At 53.1% G+C, this 21,497-nt stretch overlaps 1 protein-coding gene across 1 annotated transcript; it reads right to left on the minus strand.

The window, feature by feature from the left end:
- Positions 1–1,249: 1,249 nt before the first annotated feature.
- On the minus strand, positions 1,250–21,368 carry GNAI2 (guanine nucleotide binding protein (G protein), alpha inhibiting activity polypeptide 2). The gene is made up of 9 exons (XM_006873579.1): positions 21,144–21,368; positions 7,105–7,147; positions 6,692–6,833; positions 6,372–6,532; positions 3,545–3,673; positions 2,975–3,104; positions 2,739–2,892; positions 2,146–2,360; positions 1,250–1,534 (listed from the first exon to the last, which is right to left on the minus strand). The coding sequence occupies exons 1-8, from the start codon at positions 21,259–21,261 to the stop codon at positions 2,170–2,172; spliced, it is 1,068 nt and encodes a 355-aa protein (XP_006873641.1). The 5' UTR covers positions 21,262–21,368; the 3' UTR covers positions 1,250–1,534; positions 2,146–2,169.
- Between the last annotated feature and the right edge of the window lie 129 nt (positions 21,369–21,497).

Consider the following 21,497-nt stretch of genomic DNA (forward strand, 5'->3'; position numbering starts at 1 on the left):
ACTCCCCGACCCTGTTTGGCGAGCAACACTCTAGCAGAAACCAAACATGACTCAAAGATCCTCATTATCTCCAGCTTTTTGTTGAATTAAGCCCAAAGAACCCCAGTTCTGGGAGAGGGTGTGTCAGGAGCTGCAGCCTCTGACTGTGTGACCTCCAGCAAGTCACACTGCTGTGGGTCTTTGGTCATGTGTTTCTTCTATACTAATGTCCCTCCTGCTCCCAGTGAGGAAGTGCCTCTTAGAACAGCCTCTTGTAGAAAATGTGTTCAGATGCCCTAGTCAGGCCTATATAGACTGCCCCACACCCAAGGCTATAGAGGTGGCAGTAAGAGGTGGATATAGGGGTTGAGACACAGGTCCCAGCATGTAAACTGCCCACTCGAAATGGGAGAATGGAAGCTCAGTGCACTGGGCCCTGCCATAGGTGAGGTTTCAGATCACCTTAGCACATCTTAGGGCCAGTCTCTGCCTCAGGAAAGAACACAAAGCAGTACATGGAATTTTTTTTTCTTTCTTTCTTTCTACATTTTATTATTTCAAACCAGGTGAACAGTTCCATAAAACATGTGAAAAAAGCAAGGAAGTGTTCAATGCTGAAGGACTCAGGCCTGGGGAGAGGGCACGAGGGGCCTGGCCCCTCAGCAGGCAGCAGTGGTTCCTAGGTTAGCGCTAAGGAGCTACATTTAGGGTAATGGAGCCAGGGCCCAGGGCCACTGGGTGGAGCCCCCAGTGATGTTGGCAGTTGTCTGGAACAGCCCTTGAAACCCTATTCTGTGGAGGGCAGGGCAACAGTGCTGTCCCCATACGGGGAAAGCCAGCGGAGGGGTGGGTGTAAACACACAGACACACTCAAGGCACGGAATCACTGGAGGGCATGGGAGTGGGTAGGAGCTGGTCAAGACCTGACAGTTTTAAATAGTTTTTCTCTAAAAAGTTTTCTACTTTTTTTTTTTCCCTTTTCTTTTTTTTAAAAAGCTACGAGAAGGAGCAGGTGGACTGTGGTCTCCAGGAATGGTGGGATCTCACGATTTTTGTGCTTTTTCCTTTGGGGCCTCCAAGCAGTAGGGTTAGAGTAGGAGGACTGCAGTGGGGAAAGTAGGAGGCTCCCTGTAAACATGTGGACTTGAGCTGGGTTGGGGGCTGGTATTAATAAGGTGAAGCCAGGAGTCCCAGGTTGGAGAAGTAGGTCTCTCCAACCATAGGCCTTAGAGACTCAAGCGTGGGCTTCCCCTGCTGCCCCATCCCCCACCCATCCCCCACCCCACCCCAATCACAGAATAAGACAATGGGTAAAAATCAGAACAAATGCCCAGGAAGGAGGTACCGGGGCCATTCCAGGCACCTCAGCTAAGGGCAGGCTTCAAATCGGGAGGCCTGTGACAAACCTCTCCCCCAAATCTTTAGAGAAGAGGGGTTGGGGGAGCCAAGAGCAGAGACAGGAAAGAAGGGAGAAGCGGTCAGGGGGCCAGGTGGGGAGCGTGGTCCTCTTTCCCCCATCTTCCTCAGGTTAGGGGGAGCAGAGTCGGCGGTGGTCCTGCAGGTAGGGGGACAGTCAGGGTGTGGGTGTGGGGTAGCTAGTGTAGTTGGCCTCTCCTCCCTTGCTAGCCTGCCTAAACAATGACCCCTCTCCTCTTCCCTACCTACCCATTTTATCAGGGACACAGCTACAAAAGTACAAGTTTCTATTGCTGGGTACATGGAGGAGGCGAGTCCAGCACTCCCATCTCTGTCAAGGCCAGTGGGGCCAGAAAAGGTAGTTCAGAATAAGCACCCAGCCAATCAGGCTTGTAGCTTTAGTTTACTTCAGGTTAAGTACATGGTCGGTGGGTAAAAGAGAAGAGTTTCTCTGAAGAAGGTTGGAACAGCCCTCTCTCTAGTCCAGTCCCATGACACATCCAGGCACTTTTTTGTCTGGACCACATGACAGAACTGATCCAGACTGACCTAGCGTACCTCTTTAGTGCCTTCTACTTGCCACCCTGGGCTCCTTTCTCCTCGCTTTCTGCTCTCCTGCTGTGCCCAACTACATGCTCACCACCGTCACCTAGTCCCTCTTCTTTCTCCCGCCCTGTTCCCTCTGGACTCACTGTTGTTTCCCACTTTGGTCCATCCTCAGCCTGACACCCTTCCTCCCCACTGGCTCACCATCCTGCCAAGCCCTGCTGCCCCTCAGAAGAGGCCGCAGTCCTTCAGGTTGTTCTTGATGATGACATCGGTGACAGCATCAAACACAAACTGCACATTCTTGGTGTCGGTTGCACATGTGAAGTGTGTGTAGATCTCCTTGGTGTCTTTGCGCTTGTTCAGGTCCTCAAACTTGCTCTGGATGTAGCTGGCTGCCTCGTCGTACTTGTTGGCCCCTGTGGGACATGATGGCAAAGACATGTACTTCACATGTGACAGGCAGACCCCTATCCTACATGTACAACAAAGTTCTATGTGAACAGACAAGCATATAGTGTGCACAGAATGACAATGGGAGTGTACAAATGGGCCTGAGTGAGTGAAGAATCCCCATGTGCATATGTACAAGGGTACACATTTGAGTGTGTCATGAGCCCAAGAGCAAGTAATAAGCCCTAAAGGTGTGAATGATGGTGCACAGCAACAGATGCTGCAGCTTCTGCAAGAGCATCTCACAGTTACCCTTCTGACCAGCAGGGGGCGCCCAAGAACCACCTGCCACCACTGCCTTTCTAGGAATAGGCCCTGCCCAGCCCGAGGTCCCGCCCCCACACCTGTGTACTCAGGAAAGCAGATGGTCAGGGGGCTGTGTGTGATCTTCTCCTCGAACAGGTCCTTCTTGTTGAGGAAGAGGATGATGGATGTGTCCGTGAACCACTTGTTGTTGCAGATGCTGTCAAACAGCTTCATGCTTTCATGCATGCGGTTCTGGGGGCAGGGCAGGGTGTGAGCACCAGCCACTGCCCCACCTGGCCCCTCACATCTCACCCAGAACCCAGAAGTCCCTCACCATCTCCTCATCCTCAGCCAGCACCAGGTCATAGGCACTCAAGGCCACGCAGAAGATGATGGCTGTGACACCTTCAAAGCAGTGGATCCACTTTTTCCGTTCAGACCGCTGACCACCCACATCAAACATCCTGTGGACATGGGGTTGCCTGAGTTCTATGGAAGGGAGCACTAGAGGAGAATGCCTGACCCATTTAACAGGATGGCACACAGCAGTCAGAGGCCTGCTTAGAATAGGGCAGCTATCTCCATGGAATTGTCTACGTTTGCCGACCTCACCCCTAGTTTTGGGCCTGCAGGATCAAAGATGTGGTCAGAAGCCCATGACCTGCTGGCAGGGAAGGTATAGATCCTGGCCACTAGGTGGTAAGAACATGTTTCCTAGAATCAGCTGCTAGCAACCACATAGCCTTTCAGAAATCCAAGTGGGGCTGAAGGATCCTAGATGAGCTCCTTCTTCCCAACACAGCCACCAGCACACTCTGGAATGAGGCCCCTCCCTCTCTCAACCCAAAGGTTGGTAGTCCTGAACTATGCCTTCACCCTGGACCCAGACCCGATGCCCCCTCACTTGAAGTGTAGGTCCTTGAAGGTGAAGTGCGTTTCCACAATACCCGTGGTCTTCACCCGGGTCCGCAGCACATCCTGTTGGGTGGGGATGTAGTCATTCTGTGCGATTCGCTCCAGGTCGTTCAGGTAGCTGGGGTGGAGGTGGAGGGGGGGAAGGGGGTAGGCAGGTCAGTGGAGGTTGTTCTTACCTGGATCTCAGGCAAACTGGACAAAGACTTTTCCCTCCTATCCCATTTTCTAGGCAGTGCCCTGATTTCCAGTGAGGAAACCTGTGGAATGGGCCTAGTACAGGGGTGAGGAATGTCTGGTCCTCAGGCCATGTAAGTTCCATGAAATTAATTCCAGCCATCACATTGTTAAGTGCCGTTGAGTCGGTTCCGACTCATAAAAACCCTGTACAGGGTTTCCAAGAAGTGGCTGGTGGGTTTGAACTGCCGACTAGCAGCTCAAACTGACCTATGATTCAGCGCATTGTCTGGCAGTGCCACACTATCATATTAGGGGGTGAGTTAATGAAATGTTTGACCAAATACAGCAGAATAATTTTTAACTTGATAATTTTGTATGGCCCACAAATTATAAAATTTGGCAGAAAATTAAAAAAATTTTTATATATGCAATGCCCTGGCTCAGCCCCTGGGCACTGGGGGCTACCTGGCCTATAAGGAGGTGTGGCTCTGTGGCCAGGCAGCCCACAATACCCAGGGGCTGAGCCAGGCCTGTCTCAGACAGAATCCAGAGTGGCAGAGCTACAAGCAAGAGTGTGTGCGTGGCGGGGGGGGGGGAAGCCTACAAATTAGCTCAATGAGGGATTTGGAATGCTAATCAGTGTAATTACGGCACCCAATGCAGACAGAGCAGCCTGGCACAGTCCCTTGACATGGCACTGGATGAGTTGGGACCTGCCAGGTCCAGTGGGCTCCCTGCCCAGCACCCAATAAAATTTGGGTTCCATAGGGCATCAACACCTGCTTGGCGGGAGTCCCTGGGGCCCCCCATTACCAGCTCCCTTAATTAGCATTAGTGCTGCTCCTACTGGGCCCAGGGACCCTCCTTCAAGATACTGGCTTGTGCCCTGGGGGCTGGATTGAGGTCTCCAGCCATTGTTCTGTGCAGAGATCACCATCCTAAGGGGGCAGGGCTGCTGAGGCCAGCCCTTGGCTCTACCAGCAACAAGCCAGGCCAGAAGGAAATTACCTCAGAGGCACAGGGACAGAACAGAAAAACAGGAAGGGCCATGGGGGACCATGACGCATGTGCTGTGACCTGCATACTGTGTCCTGCCACCTTGGTGGCTACTAGGTTCATCATCCTCCCTCTTCTCACAAGCAGGCAGGCTTGCCTCAGGGCCCCCCTGCCCACTGCATCCTTGGAGAACTACTGTGAAGAGGGACTGAGTATCCCTTCTCCCTACAGGGTTCCAATCTCCTCCTTACCCCAGATGATCTTGTGTATGCACAAACTTGCCTCAGAGATCAAGGTCAGTGTTCGCTCCTAAGTCCTGAAGAGTGCTGAGCATACAGAAGGTACTTAATAAATGAAGAACTTAGTGGCCTGGGAGTGCTCTGTCACCATCCTTTGGGGACACTGTAGCCTAGGCACTAAGGGAACAATGACAATGATGGTTGGTGGGACCCACTGCCCTTCCCTGCCTCTAGGACTCAGTGGCTGAGTCTCTTTAATGTGAGGGAGGCCCCACATGTGGTTTTGTTTCAGCAGTTCCCATAAAGTGTAAACTCTCACCATGGGACACAGGCCACACAGAGAGAACAGGGGAGGCTTAGCTCAGCCTCTGGGGGGAGCGGAGGGCCATGTCCATATGATTGGGCGGCAATCAGGAATTACGGCCAGGCAAGATCCTCCTCCTACCCACTCTCAACACAGTCCAGCTCGGATTTGGATGGGCAGTAGGAGCAAGAAAGGTGTTCCAGACAGAGAGACTGACTTAAGGAGAGGAAGGTTAGAGTCCAGGGATGGCAGTCTACCTGGGTGTCACCATCCAAAGCTATGTGGCCATTGACCCAGGCCACCAGCCTGTCCTGTAATCAGTGAAGGTTGTCAACATCCTGCACCAACCAGGCCTGGGTCATGGCAGGGACTAAAGGCAAGTTCTGAACATAATTCTGTGGGTTGGACCCAAATGGCTCAGCCTGTCATGCCTCTGAAACCCTTTGTGATTGCCCAACTGAGTCTACACCTCCGATCTACATGTACATCTGTCACCTCCCAGACAGCCTCTCCCACCTGTGTGCTTTCCAGCCCTCTCCCCAGGATTCTGTGTGGTGCGCCCCTGCCTGAAAGCCTCTCCTGCTCAGAGCTCCTGCTTGGGAACCTGTCTGCTCCACTTATTGCTGTGTCCCTAGAGCCTTGCACAGGGTCTGGTACCCAGCAGGTGGAGTAAGCAAATGCCCTCTAGAATGACTGCCTCTAGGCACAGATCAGACTCAACTGGCTTGCAGGGGATAAGGAGCACAAGCCACCCACTCTCGACCAAAAACTACTAAGGCTTCTGCTCATCATGGAATGGTCAACTATTCAAGATCAAAAGGACAACATTTACCTAAGGACAAAGTTTAGAAGGGCTGGGAAGGAGGATGGAATGAAATTAAGAACCTCAGGGAAAGAGACTGAAATTACTGAGATAAAGTATATATGATTTGTTGAGTGTAAACTGGTGATCTGTTCTGTAAACCTTGACTCAATTTACAATAAAACATTAAAAAACAAACAAAAAACCCCAAGGCTGATCACTATTGACTTCATAAAGCAGCAAGATCTTTCTGTGGAAACACCACCTCCCTCCTTGCCCCCGGCCCCTGGACACTCACTAGGCAGCCGAGTCATTGAGCTGGTACTCCCTCGAGCGGCCAAAGCAGGACTGCACACCATGGTCAGCCCAGAGCCTCCGGATGACGCCGGACAGGTCCTCCGGGAGCATGCCCTGCTCCTCGGCTGTGCAAGACAGTGCAAACAACTGCCTGGCATCATCCTGAGAACAGCAGGTAAGTGGTCAGCCAGCCACAGGAGCATACTCCCAACCCCGCCTGCCACGGAAAGCTCTGGAATGGGGCCCAGGCTGGGGTATTCCCCAGTCCTTCAAGATAAGCCTTGCTATGGAGCCTTTTGGAAATTGGGAGAGTCCACATACCGCTCGGGAGGGGTCGGCAAAGTCAATCTGCAGGTTGCCCATGGCCTTGACGATGGCCATGATGGACTGAATGGTGTTACTGTAGACAACTGCCCGGTACTGCCGGCATTCCTCCTCTGAGTAGCCATCCTCGTGGATGATCCTGGCAGCCAGAGGTTATGAATTAGAATTCACAAGGTGCAGGGACCCCCCCATGGTCAACTGGGGTTGCTGAGGTCTGTAAGGAATTGCTGCAGAGGGAAAACTAACTACCCCTGAACCACTGAGACCTGAGGGTGGATGACTGCCTCTGAAGAGGTCCTGACCAAGACTGGCTGAGCCATAACTGGAGGCAGCCAAGTCTACCTGCTGGAGAATGGGAGAACAGGGAATCAAGCAAGGTCTAGGGGATGACTCCCATGCACAGTACTTACTTCATCTGCTTGACGATGGTACTCTTTCCTGACTCCCCAGCACCTGGAACAGAGGACATAGGCAGTCAGGAAGCAGGCCCAGTACAACCAGTAGTCCAGCCAATAGCACGGGAGACAGAACTCACCCTCCCCATCAGTGGCACCGTGAGATAGAGGCAGTTGGTCTAATGGGTAATGAGGCTACTAGGGTTGTGGCTAGCAAGGTATTGTGGTCAATACAACCTGGACCACCTGGACCCTATGATAAACTCTTTCCAGGTGTCGGCCTTCCGCAAGCTCCACTGCCCAGCTGAGTTCAGAAGCCTTGGCCAGAGACTTGAGGCCAGTTCCACAGGAGTTACCCTGCTACTCCCACAGCATGCTGGCCACAGTAGTGCCTGGGTACAGAGCTGCTGGGAAAGGGCCCTGCATACTGCAGCAGGGCAGCAGCCCCCTCCTCCCTGCATTCTAGATTGAAGTCCAGCATCAGACTCTTGCCTCCAACACATGGCCCAAGGCCCAGACAACCCTCATGTATATCCTGGCAGCCAGGGACTGGGCCCAGGTCTGCCTAGAGCAGACATCGACTAGGAACTAAGAGATAAACAATGTCACATGAATACACATACACCACCTCAACCCTATGTAGACTCAAGCCATTTCAGGCGTTGCTCTTGTACCCTTCATCCTCGTCTGGCAGAGTCCCCCATCCATATTTTTCCTTGTCCAGTGCTGCATTCTCTTCTGTGATTGTCATAGTCACCCTACAAGCAGATACTGTTTCTGTACCCATTTTATAGACAGCACACTCAAGTTCACAAATATCATGCCTTGGCCCAAGATCACACAACTAGAATTCAGTAGTGTAGGAGGACATGTGGGTACCGCCCAACCCGTCTCAAAATGTGGCTCAGATCCTACAGGATGATGACCTTGGTGTTAAAAAGCCGATTTGCATGTACCACCCCAAACAGCCAGATCTTTGAGTGCAGCTCAGGAAACTGCATTCCCCAGGGATCCTGTACAGGGAAGGAGAAGACCAGGAGAGCTCCATCTCCCTAGCCTGCAAGATGTGTGGGGTGGGGATACTCCAGCCTTTGCCCTCGCTGTTTCCCTTGTTCTGCCCCAGCACCTCCAGTCGCACCTTTACCTGCAAGTACTGCCTTTTGCCACCTCCAGGCCTTGCCCACGCTGTTCCCTTTCCTGAGCATGCCCACCCCAATCACAAGGGTCTCTCTGAGCAACTCAACCCACCACTATGACAAGTCTGTCCCTCAGCACGTGGGTAAGCAGAACGAGCAGGGTCACACTTGGGGACCCTGGTCCTGCCCAGTGCCCCTCAGAGCTAATCTAGACAATCTCAAAGGATGAAGAGGCTAACAAAGTAACTAACACGAGCAGGAACAATAACATCAGCAGAAATAATAACAGTAAAACTGTGCATAGCGCCCACTAGAGACCAGAAGCTGTTCTACACCTATCTATCACATCCACAGTCAGTTCATGTTTACAGCAATCATCTAAGAGGTTGGTTCTGTTCTCAGCCTCAACTAACTCGTGAGGAGACTGAGGCATGGAAAGGCTGAGGTCACATAGTGAAAATTTCCTCTATGGATGGCCCACCTTGACTTCCATGCAGTACCACCTAGAGCAGTCCAAGGTGTCCTGTGCTGTGGCTGGGCCACAGAGTCCTTGGGACTTGTCACTGGGTTTACTCCTTCCTTCCTGGAAGGCCTCTTGTCCCAGCCTCTGCAGTGCTTTCCAAACAGCAGCAGACACCAGGACAGGGTGGCAGACCTCACCAAGACCCCTGCCTGCCTGCCTGCTCCAAGCCCCTTGTTGTTATTGTCGTTCAGTTCTGACTTACAGCGACCCTGTATAGGATTTCCAACGAGCAGCCGGTGAGTTTGAATTGCCACTCTTGTGGCTCAAACTTTTATGGGAAAAGACAACCCCATCTTTCTCCCACAGAGTGGCTGGTGGAGCTGAAGTGCTGACCAGTGCTTAACTTATTGCTCTATGGGGCCCATCAACTGAGCCCAAAATATCCACTGAGGCTGGGCAAGGAAGACAAGAGAAGGGCAGCAATAGCCTGACTGAACCCAAAGGCTGTGGAACCACCTGCTGGTCTTGTCACTTTTTGCTCCCAACAAAGGAGAAGAAAGGGAGCACATCCAGGAGCAGACAACAAACAAGGGATGAGAGTGTCAGGGAGAGGAAAGGGGAGCTAAGGACTCAAAGTGCTGGGTCTAACCATGCCATCCTCAGTTAGAATCAGAAAGGGATGCTGCCCAGAGTATAGCAGAGCTGAAGTCTAAGGTGGGATTCTTGTGTAGCTGTTAGATCCTTGTCAACCTGAGACATCAGTCTCCCTGGTATGGCCATGCAAGGTGGAGAGGGTATCTGGCACTATGATCACCCTGCATTCCTGCCCAGGGATGGGTATGATGGTGCATGCTTGCTTTGCATATGATTTTCCTAGCAGCAGTAGACCTGACAGACACCAAGGCGGGCAGTACCTGAGCAAGCTGGGCTGGGGCCCAAGACACTTGTTTCTTTGTAACTCCTTGTTCTCACTGGGTTGGTCTTCTCTCCTAAAACCTCTCATGTTCTGAGAGTTAAAATGCTGGAGTCACTGTGGAAAGAGCCCCACTTGACAGGCTGGCAAACCAAGGAGTCTCCATCTCTGGGCTCAGAGTGGTCCCTTTGTTCTTCCAGCAACTATGATTCAGTGAGTGGCAGAACAAGGGTGTGGTGCTGACAGCTAGGCAGGAAGCACGCCTAGCCTAGCCTGGAACACCAGGAAGAGTCAGAGGTATAAGCTGGGGACTAGGGGGCAGAGTCTGGCAAGGCCTCCACATCATGCCTGGGTAGAGTAGAATAGGAAAGGCGGGGTGCCCTTGGGACTGTGGGACAACCTCACTATTCACTTCTCCAGCTGGTCCCCTCTTCCATTGGGGCCTCTACCAGAGCAGCTGGCAGTAGTTCAGGGTTCACCCAGCTCCCTGCACCCAGCTTTGCCAATTGGCTTTGGATTGCTGCAAAGGCGCTGGATAGAGGTACTCGGTCAGTAGGAGGCAGTGGGGTTCACCAGGTGTTTCATCCCCAACTCTCTCGGAGCAGAGAAGCCACAAAAGCTCTCTGGATTGATCTGCACATGACCACAATCACACCTCTCTCCATCAAGGAAGAAATCTCTGCAGCCCTTGCTCTGCAGGGCAGCTGATGGGCCCACACCAGGCAGGCAGTAATGGCTGTAATCTGCTGGCTGGCAGCTGATGCTCTGTGCTACAACATCTGCTTCCACCCCAGGAGTGCTGAGCTCCAGTGGAACAAGGCCACAAATACTCTGTAGTTGGGAGACAAGGGGCCACAGGTTCTACTGCTTGACCTTTTCCTCAGTCCCAACATTCAAGACATTGCTGAGCAATCCCTCTTGAATCCTCTCCTTCCCAGATTAGGCTTTGTCTTACAGCGAGACCCGGAAATGCTGCTGTCCTTTCGGGTCTCAGTCTCCTCTCTGCACAAGCTGCCAGGCTGGAGCTCAGCAAACCCCTTGTGGTCAGCCAGCTCATCTTTCACATTCAGATCTCTCCTCCAGGAAGACTCAGACCTCCCACAGTCTGGTTGCCCATGCCCTGGTCCTTTCTGCCATCTCTGAGAGCTTTGGCCACTTCCTGGTACTCCACCCTGGTACCTCATCTGTGAAATGGGACATCTCTGTTATCTCCTTCTGGGACACAGGTGAGAATTTCTCCTTCTGGCTCCAGGCCCATGTGAAGTATTCAAATAAAAGCTATTACCACTATTTTTCTACACTTCTAAAGAATGTTGTTGTTGGTTACATGCCTTCAAGTCACTTCCAACTCATAGCAACCCTGTATAGGGTTTCCCAGGAGCAGCTGGTAGGTATGAACAGCCAACCTGGCGGTTAATAGTCCAGTGCTGACTAGTCCAGTGCTTATCCAACAGCATGACTTAATGACTCCTTGAAAGAATACATACAATAAAAAGTTTTAAAAAAGAAAGAACACATATTATCCCAAACATCTCACTTCCTGCAGACCACAGCAACCACACCTAGCAGATTGGGAGGCTGTGGCCATCTCATTTAAAGTGGAGTTTCTGAAGCATTTCAGGTGAAGAACAATGAACAGTGGCTAACAAGCCACTCAGACTGTAGTGGTTCCTTGCTGGGCCTGGGGTCAGGAGTCAGAGCCACTTAGTCCTCTGCTGACTTTTTGGCCTGTATTTGTCTCTTTCCTTCCATACAGCTCTACATAGCTGGGACCTCCTTCTTACCCAAACACTGCTCACTGACTCCATAACTTAGAAGGCTGGGCAGGCTGGATATAAAAGCCCTCCCTGCAGAGTGCCCCCATGCCAGTGGGCTCCCCTAGAACACATGGGACTCAGGGAGCAGCCAGCTGATGTGGCAGGCCCGAGGGCAAATTCTCATCAGAGTGTCTGGGACCACAGTGGGGGCCACCCACTGCTGTTTGTGAGACTTGGGCAGCAGTCCAGCTCAAACCCACAGCACCAGGCCCGCCCATACTGCCACAAACCCAGTGTCCACCCTAGTGAAGCATTTGAGGCAGTGCTAGGAAACCCACCCCAAAGGCAGCCAGATACCACCTCCCACTCTCACCCACCCCAGAAGGTGCCACGTCTCTGGCCTGCAGTTCCCAGCTCCCATTACCCTGCCCCTCCCTCCTCTGCAGCACCAAGGTCTCAGGCCCCAATACCACCAGGGGGAGCCCAGCTGCCAGAGACTCAGAGGAGGTGGGGGCTGGGCAGCAGTGCTGGGAGCATTTTGTTTCCACCAAGCAGCTTCAGCTAGGGGTGGCTACAAAAGAAGGTGTACCCTCACACACTAACCCCTCCCAAGCCTGGGAAGCTTCTAGGTCTCTCAGACCCCAACAAATAAGAACAATGGGAAGAGGAGGGGGGAGAAGTGCCCAGCCAGACAAAGGCTCTCTAGGCCCCACTCTTGGCATCTCTTCCTTCCTCCAGGTGCTGCTCTTTTGCCCCTGCACACCCCCTTAGTTCAGTCTGAGCTTGACACTGGGGGAGGGGGGGCAGGGAGACATCGCCTTCCACACTCCAACTTGTGCTGTGTCTCGTGACTTCCAGGGGATCCTGATGGTCTTGGCCTCAGGACTGTACGCAACGCCCCCAGCCCTGAACCTGGTCTGCTGCTACTGCAGACTGAGGGGCCTGTATAAAGGAAACTGAAGCCTGGGATCTCTGTGCACACTCAGAGGGAGCTTTCATAGGTGGGTGTTTTCCCTCTGGGGCCTCATCCACTACACAGGGAAATCAAGGCACTGAGAGGAAAGCCAGGGCTGGGGAAAGGGGGCCCCAAAACCCTTAGGATACAAATCTTCCACACTGCAGGAGCCAGGAGGTGCCAGAGCCCGAGCTCTAAGCCAGGGGATTTGGGCCATTTGGCACATCTCTTCCTGGAAACCTCCTTTTAGGCATCCCTTCGCTGTTCACAGGACCCCCAAATAATCCCTACCTCTCTTCTGAATCACTGTGTGGGTGAAGTGCTTAGTTGTTTTTTTTTTTTTTTAGTACTTCAGCCTCAGTATGCCCATGTGAAATGTAGTCCTCAGGGAAATGTGCCACGCCCAAGACCCTGAGATGCTTCACTCCAAACCGCCCCAGAACCCAGCCCAAGCCAGCAGTGTCCCTGTGCCTATATGCCAAAGAACCATGCTGAGAGAATCATGGACTACAGAGGGGGAAGTGAGCAGTCTGAGGTCATACAGAGAAGGAGATGGGTGACTGAGCTCCTTAGGACATGAAGTGTTGGTATCTGCTTTTTGCAAGAGCTCATGACCTACAGGCCTGGATGTTTCCCCCAAAGGCTGCTCTGGCTCTTCAAAGCATCTCTCAGACCCCACAGCCTTCTAAGACCTGACCTGACAACACAGAGCAGAACCCTGGGAGCCTCTGTGGGGGATGGCAAAGCCCCACTAGATTACAAAACTCAAGATTCTGATGAGGCCAAAGAGCATGAGGAACAGGGAACAGGCCTTACCACCTCCCGTGCCACCATCAACCCACCCTGCGACCACACTCAGCTTCCACACAGTACCACACACGAGCCCACCACAGCCTTGTCCACAGCAGTGAGAACCCTCTACTGGAACATTCTTCCCTTCAGTCATCATGATAACTCCCAGAGTCAGAATCTGGCTCACAGGACCCCAGCCTAGACTGGTAGACTCTGGGCCTTCATTAGGCCTGGTCTAAGTGCCTCCAACTTTGGCACCAAGGCCAGCTGGGAGTTTGGGGAGGAACAAGCTTAATGTTAAGTTTGGGAAAAGTAAAGTCTTACAGTGCCTATGACATGAGCTTTCCTATGAGGGGACATGGGTTGGGAGTGGGGAGTGGGAAGTAAAAACAGGGCAGCTAATATAATAAGAGTCCTGGTGTGGCACTATTTGATAAGCACTGGACTGCTAACCACAAGGTTGGCTGTTCAAACCCAGTAGCCGCTCCTTGGAAATCCTATACAGGGTCACTATGAGTTGGAACTGATTCAATGGCACTTAACAAGGTGAGATCGCAGCAGATTTCTGGTTTTCAGAAGAAGACAGATTCGTGTGTAGACTCTTAGGTCCCACCCTCCAGGGCAGATGTTGTTGTTAAGTACCATCTAGTCAATCCTGACCCATAGCAACCCTGTATAGGGTTTCGGAGGAGCAGTTGGTGAGCCTGAACCGCTGACTTTGCAGTTCAAACGGCTTTGCAACCCACAGCACCACACCAGGACTCCTTCAATCTCTTAAAAGGGAAACTGGAACACCCAGAGGCAGGGTTCCTAGGCATATCAACACTCACAGCATCTGCCCCAGCTGCCTATAGTCCTGACTGACCAAGTCCTGCCAGCCAGGCACCCACTCCCAAGGAGATACAGTAGTGAGAGGCAGGTATCTAGAGTCACCGTCTGGGTCATATCCTGATGCCTCTCTCTACTTATTGGTTAAGATAAGCAATGTTCCCAAGTCTTACTTTCCCAATCAGTGAAACAAGTGTAAGGCAATCCCCTAGCTGCACAGGGTTAAACAAAGCAAAACCACATTAGCCAAGTCCAGTCCTGTACAATAATCAAGAGTTAATTAGAGACAGTGGCTGTTGTCACCAGAGGGGAAACTGAGGCCCAGTGTGGCAGGGAAAACCCAGAGTGAGCTAATTCCAGGGCTGCTGCTCCATTTCCGGGCATTCATCTCAGCCTGCCGGCTGGCCTTCCGGCCTACAAGGGCAATGGCCGCTTAGGAATCTAAGTGTAGTCCTCTGCTTTCCTGCTCACCCTCCCACTGACGTCCCTCTCCTAGCCACCACTTCCTGTAGCCAAAGGAGGAGGCTGGGACCCATTTTGGAGGCACTACCTTCTCTGAGATCCTGGGCTAGTGGTGCCTGGACTGACCCTAACCCAGTGACCATCTGTAAGGCAGTCCACAGGGTTATGTAGGGGAACCTAAGCAGGTAAGGTTCACTTTCCAGACCCTCAGATGACAGAAGCCTGAGGTGAGGGGCCTTGGGCTCATCCCCCAACACTGTGCAGTGTTCTGGTTTCTTCCTCTTTTGGACTCCTCCTCCTCCAGCTGCTTCCTCCTTTTCCTCTGGTGTGGACACCACTTCCCTGAGAGGCCCAGGCCTACCATTCAGCACTCACTAACTCTCCCTCCAGTAAGCAGTAGGTGCTGTCACTGAAACACCTCTGCATATCCTGATGCTGCAGCAGCCTTGGTGATCCTGGAAAGCTCTAAGTCAGTAGGACAGCTTCTCCCCAACAAGCCTAGCAATAATCTCATCTTCAGGCTTTAGCTCAAACTTAACTGGCACTTCCTTCCAACTTAATTTCTTCTAAGTGCACACAGAAGGCCAATTCTGAAGGCCAGGAGCAGCAAATGTTAGATCATTACAGAAAGAATGTTCCTCTCAAACCACCAAGAGGGGCCACAACCCAAGCAGCAGTAAAAGGGTGATGGGTGGGGTCAGGGTTTAGTTCTTACTAAGAGCTTCAGGAGCTGGATGGCAGGGACAGACAGGGCCCCACCCTGCACCTGTGGCTGAGAGAAAGGCTATCTGAGAACATCAGGTACCCAGGCCACCATCAAAAGGCCCTCCCCCCAGGCACCCAATGTGTACAACATTTTTTAGGAAGAGCCCATAAAGCATGGCCTGGCCAGAACCTGTTGACCCTGTTCCCTTCTAACTGTACCCCTAAGTGAGGCTTCCTACCCTGAAGTGTGGGAAGCTGAGACAGAAGACTGACCTATGCCCTGTCTCCATCTGCCACTCCTGCCTCCCTCAGTACACGGGGCTGGGAAGGCAGTACTCTGGCTCTGGAACAAATTGCCTTGGCCTCTGCTGGGGGTAGGCCTGGGTCCCTCAGTGCTAAGAGCTCAGGCAGTCTAGCCTCCTTCACCTCTGCTCTTGCCAAGAGAATGGGTGGCTTTTAGAGACAGATACCAAGAAAGGCACACCTGAGGCCAGTCAAGGGGAGGGTGTGCAGGATGAGGATGAATGCCTGTGGCCCAAGCAGCCAAAAGTGCCTACCCCCACAATGGGAGAAGCTTAGACCTACTCAGATTCCAATTCCAACACTGCTTACTGCCACTTGTTGGCCAAACAATCAAAGGTCTGAGGCACCAGTGATATCACCCAGTACCCCTATAGCTCAGGCCATCCCATGATCACCACACTGACAGGGCCCAAAGGGGTCCCTGACCATACCTATACCACAGCTCAAACAGGACTTGGCTTGGAGGCCCTGGGCCCCCAGCTGCGTGGGTTACCACTACCATCTCTGTTCCTTAGCACCACCAGCTCTATCCAGTCTAGGGATTCCCCCCCAATGCCACCCAGGATGCCCCCAGTTGAGCTCTACCATCACTTCCTTTGTGAAGCCACCTGAGTCACAATGTTTCCCTGCTCTAGGGTATTTCTTGTAGGACCCACTCTCACTTCTACCCTAGAAGCAAAGACTTTTCAAGCTGCTCAGCCAACACTAGGGTAACAAGAGGGACTGAGTCCAGAGGGACTAGGCAGGACACAAGCAGAGGTTCAGAAATGACTTGGACCCCCTCCCACCACCACTCACCCCCTACCGTGGGAGAGCCAGCCTAGCTCAATCTTGAAGACAAAGCTTCACCCAGCTTGGGGGAGGGGTGGGAAGAAGAGGCTCCAGGCCCAAGCCGCCCAGCCCCCATTCAAGTGCTAATGAGCTCCAGCTGGGATCGTGAAAGCGGCGAGAGAAAACACTGAGGCTGTGGGGCCCCAGGACTGGGTACCAGCCCACCTGGAGCCCAGGGCAGAGTTCCTGTCATACCCCCAAACCTAGGGCCTCAAGATGGCAGTTCAGCCCACAGAAATCAGGCCTAAGTTCTCTGTGACAGTTTGTCACTCCCAGTGACCTCAACTGTGTGCCTCGGTCTCCCCATTTGCTATGAGCAGCTGCTTGAGGGCAGGAGAGGAAGTTACCCAGGACCCTGTACTGTGGCTAGGCCATCTCTAGGTTAGGGAGATATCTCCCCACCAAACGCTCAGCTGTGCAGGTATAGCAGAGGGTCACTCACCCAATTCGCACCTCTGGTAGCATAGTGGTTGCGAATCGGGTTGTGAACCTCAAAGTCAGCAGTTCAAAACTACCTACCAGCTGTTCCGCAGAAGAAAGATGAGGCTTTCTGCTCCCGTAAAGATTTACAGCCTCAGAAACCCTGTACAGGGTCGCTATGAGTCGGAACCGACTCCACGGCACATAACAACAACAACAACAAGGCTTGAGTGTCAGGACAAGGTTCTCCAAGTATACAATCCCTACAATGCACAGTCCTGTCTAGGTTATGGATGGAGAGTAGACTCCTGGCAGAAGCTGCAATTCAAACTCAGGTCTGTAAGACCAAAGATGGATCCAAAGAAGGGGAGTCCTCTTCCTTCAGGCCAGGGAACACCCAGCTAAAGGCTTGGAAACGTAGGCCAGGTCTTCCAGCCTGCACTTTTGCTAAGCTAGTTCTTCTGCCTCCAATGTCTAACCCTAGCACCCATAAAACTCCTCCTCCAGGAAGCCCACCCTTTCCAGGCACCACTAACCTCTTAAGACTGCCAGAAAGCCGCATACTGTGTGCCCAGTAGAGCCAGACTGAGGGTCTGCACACAGCAGGAGCCAATTGACTGGCTGGCTAGGATATTAGGCTAGCCCAACCCATCTCCAGTTAGACCAGGCCCCAAGTGGTAGCCTCAAAATTATGCTTATTCCTCTCCCCACAAGCTAAGTCCTGTTCATAGATGTGCTAAATAATGTCATTCTTTCCATATACACTTAATAGGCACCTATAGTATGCCAGGCCTATTACTGGAGACAGAGACAAGACAAAGGCCACAAAACTTTCTTCCTTTTCTTTTGGTAAATCTAATTGAGCCCTACTCTCTCCAGGGTCTGCATGGGTCAGGCCCAGAACTTGGCTCCCCTGGGTAGCAGTGACAGCCTGTGACAGTGTTCTAGTCTGGGCTTCATGGTGCAGCTGTAGTCTGTAGTGGGACCAAGAGGAAACAGTCTGAAGAACTTTTCGTCTCAGTCTCTCTCTCCCAATCTTGGTCATCAGCCCTACACCGAGCCCCTGCCATCTGCCCATGTATACCAGACTGTGGCTCAGTGCCTACCATCTTACTCCATTTTCATCATCCTCAAGACCAAGTTCAGAGGACACATCCCTCATCCAATAAACTGATCAAAAAGTAGGTATCAGGCTCCATGCTGGATATAAAAGGCACAGAAATGAACAGGATCCAGCCCTGCCCATCTTGGAGGCTGGACAGCTATGACCCAAACAGATACTAGGCTCTGATGGGGGAAGCACTAGAGCTGGGTGCCAGAGGAGGTGCTATATATATTCAGCCTCAGCAAAGAGGGGAAGTCACGGAAGGCATCCTGGGATGAGATTCCTAAGCAAAGTCATAAAGAACAAACTACTGGGAGTAAATTCAAAGGAAACAGGGGGAAAGCATGCCAAGTAAAGAGAGAGCAGGTACAAAGGTCCAGGGGCAGCAGACAACTTTTGTATTCATACCCTTAAGACTTCAAGGTGAGCATTCTCTCTCCTTTCTCTGCCAGGCAGCAGCCCACACAGTCCATCTCTGCTCTAAGAGCTTCAATTTTCTTTCTCTTAAGTGTTGTTGTTAAGTACCAACGAGTCAATTCTACAAAACCTGTAGTTTCCAAGGAGCAGCTGGTGGATTTCAACTGTTAACCTTGTGGTTTGCAGTCAAGTGCTGACCCTACAGAGCCATACCAAGTACCCATCCCAAAATCCAAATTCCACCTGGGCCTTGTTGGTCGGCCAAGCAGAACTGGGTGGGAGTGGGGATATCCCTGGAATTGGGCTGGTATCAGCACCTCTGCTCCCCTGACCAAGCTGCCAGTGAAAACCCTCTTGCTAGTTCATACCACATCTGCCTCTGCCCCAGTGACAGTGGCTGACTGCACACACCCACTGGCAAGGCTACCCAGGACAAGAGACAGCCTTACGTGGGTGGGACAAAAGGCGTGGCTCTGACTGGGAGGGAAGACTGGCAAGTGCCCAACCTGAGTCCCGTTGCTTTGACAGTCTTGTCCGCTACGTGGGACAGGTGCCCAGCAGTCTGAACTGGCCATAGTTGGGCACCCATTACCATCTTGTAAAGGAGCTCTGATAGAGTAGTGTGGTTAGGAATTGGGCTGCTAACCTCAAGGTCGGTAGTTCGAAACTACCAGCTGTTCCTCGAGAGAAAGATGAGGCTTTCTGCTCCCGTAAAGAGTTACAGCCTTAAAAAGCCTGTGTAGGGTCGCTAGCGGAAACGACTCCATAGCACATAACCACCACCACCTGGATGGGGAAGGCACAACAGTGACCCTTTCCCAGGCAGTCCTGCCAGATAAGATCCTGAAATTCAGATGGAGCTTAGTCTCCCATACTCTTGCAGTGCACCCCTCTGCAGGATCCTAGTCCCCACCCCACACTCAAAACATGAGACCCTATTTTCCCTGACCTGCACCCAGGCACTCTCACACAGGCAGCCCTTCGGCTCAAACCCAGGAAGCTCATTTCACAGCGGCCAGAAGGGCTGGACTGAGTTCCCAAGTTAGAAAGTGCTCAATTGGCCCCTGTACCAGACTGCTGCCATCCCAGTGTGGGCAGAGTTGCCAGATCCCACCCGGCCTGCCCCCAAAGCAGAGCTGGGCTTCGAGGGGCAAGGTCGGCAGAACAGTGGCTCTTCTTAGGGGTAATAACTGGAGAGGAGCCCCAAATCCACCTCTCCTCCCCACTGCTGTCCCATGAGCCTGCCCCACATCTCCTCGGCCGCCATAATAGAGGTTCTGGGCTCAGCACCCGGCAGCCGTACCGGAAGCACCCTCCTCAGGCCCAGCAGGCAGCAGCGACGGGCATTTCGCTGCGTCGACACCCACTCACTGTGGCCGCAATCGCAGCAGCAAAGACAGGAAGAAGGCAAGCGCCCAACGCAAAGCAGCCCAGGAGGCTGGGCCGCCGCCCCTTCCCGCCCCTTCTCTTCCTCCCCGCTGAGGCTACAGATCGGATGCCATTTTGAAACCTCTGGGGCTGTGCCCCTGAGGCCAAGCCCTGAGGGACAGTCAATAGATATGCCTAAGATGGACAAACACACTGTACCCTAGCCATAGATACTACCTGAAAGCCCCAGCTTTTCATAGCCTGGGGCATAAAAGTGGCTCTGAGGCCGAGGGGCCACACCCCCACACGCACACTGTACAGCCTCCAACGCCAAAGCAGGGGCCTTCAGAAACTAGGGACTCTGAAACCATGAAACCACTGGGCCCCACACCTGCTTCCAGTAGGAGGCTGAACAGGAACATGCACTGGGCCCACACCACACATTCTGGTCTGCCCCCGGCTAACCCCCAACTCCTCATTCAGTTGGTCCACCACTTTCCTCTCACAGGGTCCCAAGATCCCACAGGCTCACTCTCTCCCAGAAGCTACATCCCAGCCCTTTGGCCCTGAAGTGGGCTTTGGGAAGCCCCTCACCATTCAGCAGATCTCCTCGGCAGGCCCGCAGGGGCAGCAATATGTCGCTGTCTCACCACTTCCACTTCCCCCCAATCCCTTGAGCAGCCACCATCTTCCCAGACCTGGAGGCTGGCAGTCGAAACTCCCACTCCCCACTCCTTTCTACTTCCTAGCCATCCAGGCCTCCCACTTCCCACCTCGCTGGTCTAGTTCTAATGGAGCTTAGAAACTTGAAAACGTAGCAAGTGGAATCCTCCAGAACCCTCCTGGGAGGTTTAAAACGCGGCCCCCTCCCCCAACCTAGCCAGGAGGGCCCGCTCCAGACCCCGAGGGTCTGCCCAATCCAGCTTGGATAGTGCCCAGCCCAACCCACTTAGTGCAGGAGGGGTGGGGGAATCTGGGAAGGCGCTGAGTGGGAGGGGATTTAGGGGAGGAAAAACAGCAATGCCTGAGGAAAGGGACCTGAGGATCAGAGAGGAAGGGCCTCTGCACTTTTGGGGGTTCCCATGGAAAGACGGCCAGTGAGCAGTCATAGGGTCTCACTCCAGAGGTCCCTTGGGGTGGGAAGGCACAGGTGGTGGATATAAAGCCTATAATAGTAGGAATAGGACACAGATGGAGTAGGAGGGAGGGAGTGGGGCCTAGGGAAGGTGCAGGGATGCTCAAGCACAATAGGAAAATAGAAGAAATAGGAATATGGGTGGAAAGAACCGGTGAAGCCTGAGAGTAGGGACGGATAGGGTTCTGGGAAGGATGGGAGGACAAGGCAGGAGCTCTGGGGGTCTGAGAGGCTGTTCAACAAGAGTGACTGGTCGAGTAGGGTTCTGGGCAGCTGATGCTGAAGAAAAGCTAGCTGGTGGCTGAGTTGGGATTTGGGGGTTTAGACTTAGTTCGCTCATTCGTGGGTCCGGGCTACGGTTCCAGGTCGGAGCTAGGGGTTCTAAACTCTTGTCTGGGAGTTCCAAGTTCTTGTCTGCGGATTTGGACTGTACTAGGGGTTCCAGGCATGAGGCGCAGTCTCACCCAACAGCAGCAACTTCACCTCCCGCGCCGCCTTCTCGCCATCCTCTCGCAGGTTCTTGTCGATCATCTTAGAGCGCTCGGCCGCCGCCTTGTCCTCGGCGCTCACGGTGCAGCCCATCCCGCCGTTCGCCCAGCCTGGCCGCCGTCCGGCCCCAACACGGCCCCCGGCCCGGCTCGGCCCCGCCCGACCCACTCGGCTCCCCTGCCGACCCTCTGAGGGCAGCTCTCGGGTCGGTAGTTCCGAGCGTCTGCGGGCGGTGCCTTCCCGTCCGCCGCGCACCGACGGTGGGGCGGGCCGGGGGCGGGGCCGTAGAGAAATGGGTCCGGGACTGGGCCGAGGAGGGTCTGGAAGCG

Source organism: Chrysochloris asiatica, unplaced genomic scaffold (assembly GCF_000296735.1).
Source record: "Chrysochloris asiatica unplaced genomic scaffold, ChrAsi1.0 scaffold00246, whole genome shotgun sequence".
Classification (NCBI taxonomy): domain Eukaryota; kingdom Metazoa; phylum Chordata; class Mammalia; order Afrosoricida; family Chrysochloridae; genus Chrysochloris; species Chrysochloris asiatica.